Source organism: Cebus imitator, unplaced genomic scaffold, assembly GCF_001604975.1.
Source record: "Cebus imitator isolate Cc_AM_T3 unplaced genomic scaffold, Cebus_imitator-1.0 Scaffold485, whole genome shotgun sequence".
NCBI classification, from domain to species: domain Eukaryota; kingdom Metazoa; phylum Chordata; class Mammalia; order Primates; family Cebidae; genus Cebus; species Cebus imitator.
Genome location: NW_016107800.1, coordinates 159,782 through 162,286, shown reverse-complemented (window position 1 = coordinate 162,286; position 2,505 = coordinate 159,782). Strand labels below are relative to the sequence as shown.

At 40.8% G+C, this 2,505-nt stretch overlaps 1 protein-coding gene across 1 annotated transcript in view; it reads left to right on the top strand.

The window, feature by feature from the left end:
- DIS3L (DIS3 like exosome 3'-5' exoribonuclease) overlaps window positions 1-2,505 on the top strand; it is a 45,797-nt gene that overhangs the window by 30,237 nt on the left and 13,055 nt on the right. The window contains exons 9-10 of the mRNA XM_037732948.1: window positions 1,046-1,293; window positions 1,849-1,941. Of these exons, the coding sequence (XP_037588876.1) occupies window positions 1,046-1,293; window positions 1,849-1,941 (341 nt within the window). The remainder of the gene's footprint in view (window positions 1-1,045; window positions 1,294-1,848; window positions 1,942-2,505) is intronic.

Genomic DNA, 2,505 nt, shown 5'->3' with positions numbered 1-2,505 from the left:
TACAGGCACGCGCCACCATGCCCAGCTAATTTTTTGTATTTTTAGTAGAGACGGGGTCTCACCTTGTTGACCAGGATGGTCTCGATCTCTTGACCTTGTGATCCACCTGCCTCGGCCTCCCAAAGTGCTGGGATTACAGGATTGAGCCACCGCGCCCGGCTCAAACATTTTTATAAACACTGCTTTTTAATTTCTTTCTGTCATTCTCTTGGAATGTAATCCTTAAAGTGAGATTACCAAGTCAAAGGGTATAAAAGCTTTAAATAGCTTTTGATATACAGTAGCAGATTGTTCTCCAGAAAAATTGGACCCATTTGCATTGCCATAAGGAGTGTCTGGGTGTTCTTATTTTCATTATACTTTTTCACAGAACAGTAAATTATTTTAGAATATTTTACATCATTAAATTTTTATATTTAACATTACTTTCTGGAAATTATTTGTTGACTTGTTTGGCAGCTCTTAGTGAAAACGTTACAATAAAATAAAGTGTGGGCTAGACATCATAGGACTGGAATTTTCTCTTCCCCGTTAGCCTACTTAGCTGCAAATTGATGGCTTAAACAGATAATAATGGAGAGAAAATGCCCTAGATAGGTCCTGTATAAAATTATCTTTAAGGGGTAAACTTTTAATATTTGGGACATGTTTATTATTTTTTCAAGGCTTAAATTTAAAGCTCAACTACATTTAGACAAACAGATTGTTTGAAAATGGGCTGCATGTTGTACGCTCATTCCAAGCCCCTGTAACCAAACAGGCTGGTAGTCGTCGTGGGGTATCTTCTGTCCAACTGTGTGGGGCATCAGGGGTGGGGAACTTCGTCTTTCTTGTTGACTCCTGACTTTCCAGAACCCAGCACAGTACCCAAGACATCTGAGGCAATGAATAAACAATTATTGATCAAAGGAAGCTAACATAGGTTGATGCAGAAGGTAATTGAGAATCAATGAATTTGTATGTGGTCACATTGAGAATATTAGAGAATGGATTTTTATAGAAATCTGTGGTACATGAATTGCTGAATATTTGGCCTCTCATGCAGATGTGTGAGATGCCGGTGAACACACCAGAAAACCCCTGGAAGGTGAGTCCTGAAGAGGAACAAGAACGTAAAGACTTGAGGAAAAGCCATCTTGTGTTCAGCATTGACCCCAAAGGTTGTGAAGATGTGGATGACACACTCTCAGTCAGAACCTTACACAATGGCGACCTGGAACTTGGGGTCCACATTGCAGATGTAACACACTTTGTGGCACCAAATTCTTACATTGATATTGAAGCTAGAACAAGGTAATATTATTTGAAATCACACTATGGTTGTATGTGACTATATATTTTGTGTCTGTACTAGTTTCAGGTGTTCAAAACAAAGATCTCATATTTGTGCATTTCTGAAGGTCCCTTCCAGAAAAAAAAAAAAGTTGAGGTGCACTCCCCGTTTTCCTTTAGAGAAACAGTACCTTGGTTGATTTACCTTTCCTTTTTAACATAACCTTTTCACACGTTTCCTACTAAATCGAAATGGGTTAAATTTTTGTGTAGTAATATACTGTTTTATATAAACACTGGATCATTACTCTCCAATTTTTCTTCAGTGAAGATTCATGTCACTTGCCCCTTCTTTCTCATATCAGTGGAAGAATATTCAGCCCAAAGCAGTCTCACTGAGAAAAGTGGGACCATGGGAATCGCTTCATCACCCAGTCTGCTGTACTTCATGAAACTGCAGCAGCCTCGGGGAATCTGTAGTGAGATTTTGGCCATTTGCCTCCCTGCGGTCCACACAGTCAGCAGTTCTGCTTCTCTCCATTGAAGGTAACGTTGCCACGTGTGTGTCATTCACAGGGCCACCACTTACTACTTAGCAGATCGTCGTTACGACATGCTGCCTTCCGTCCTCAGTGCTGATTTGTGTTCCCTCCTGGGAGGCGTGGATAGGTGAGTTTATGGCTTTTGTCTTCAAAGCTTGTCCTGGCTCTTCTGTGGCCCCCTGCCCTCTTTTTTCTTCTCTGCTGTGTCTCCCGTCTGACCTCTCAAGCCCACCCCCAACCCCATCCCCACACCACTTACCTTTAGACAGCTTTACTTCTCCAGCCTTCCCTGACCTTTCTGTCCTCTCTTCTGTCTGCTAGCGGTGGGACTGCGTCTCCCTCTGTCGCTGGCTTTTTAAAGTCAGTTAAAATCTGAGAACACGTGTGTAGCTTTGTGCTTATGCATTCCCTGGTTGAAGTTGTTTGGCATAAGGATCATTTACTTGGGGAGCTTTTTGTTTGTTCATTCGTTGAGGTTAAAGTTTGTTTCTCTTTGAATAGGTAATAGAGTCATATAGGCTCAAACTCATAGGTCCCAAGAGGTATTTAATGAAAGCTTCCTCCCTATCACTTTCCCTCATTTACCAGTTCTGTATTAGTTTTCCTAGATATAATACACACACAAATATGCATATGTGATCTTTTTTTTACACAAATGGTGGCATCATATAAATATACCATTTAGCACCTT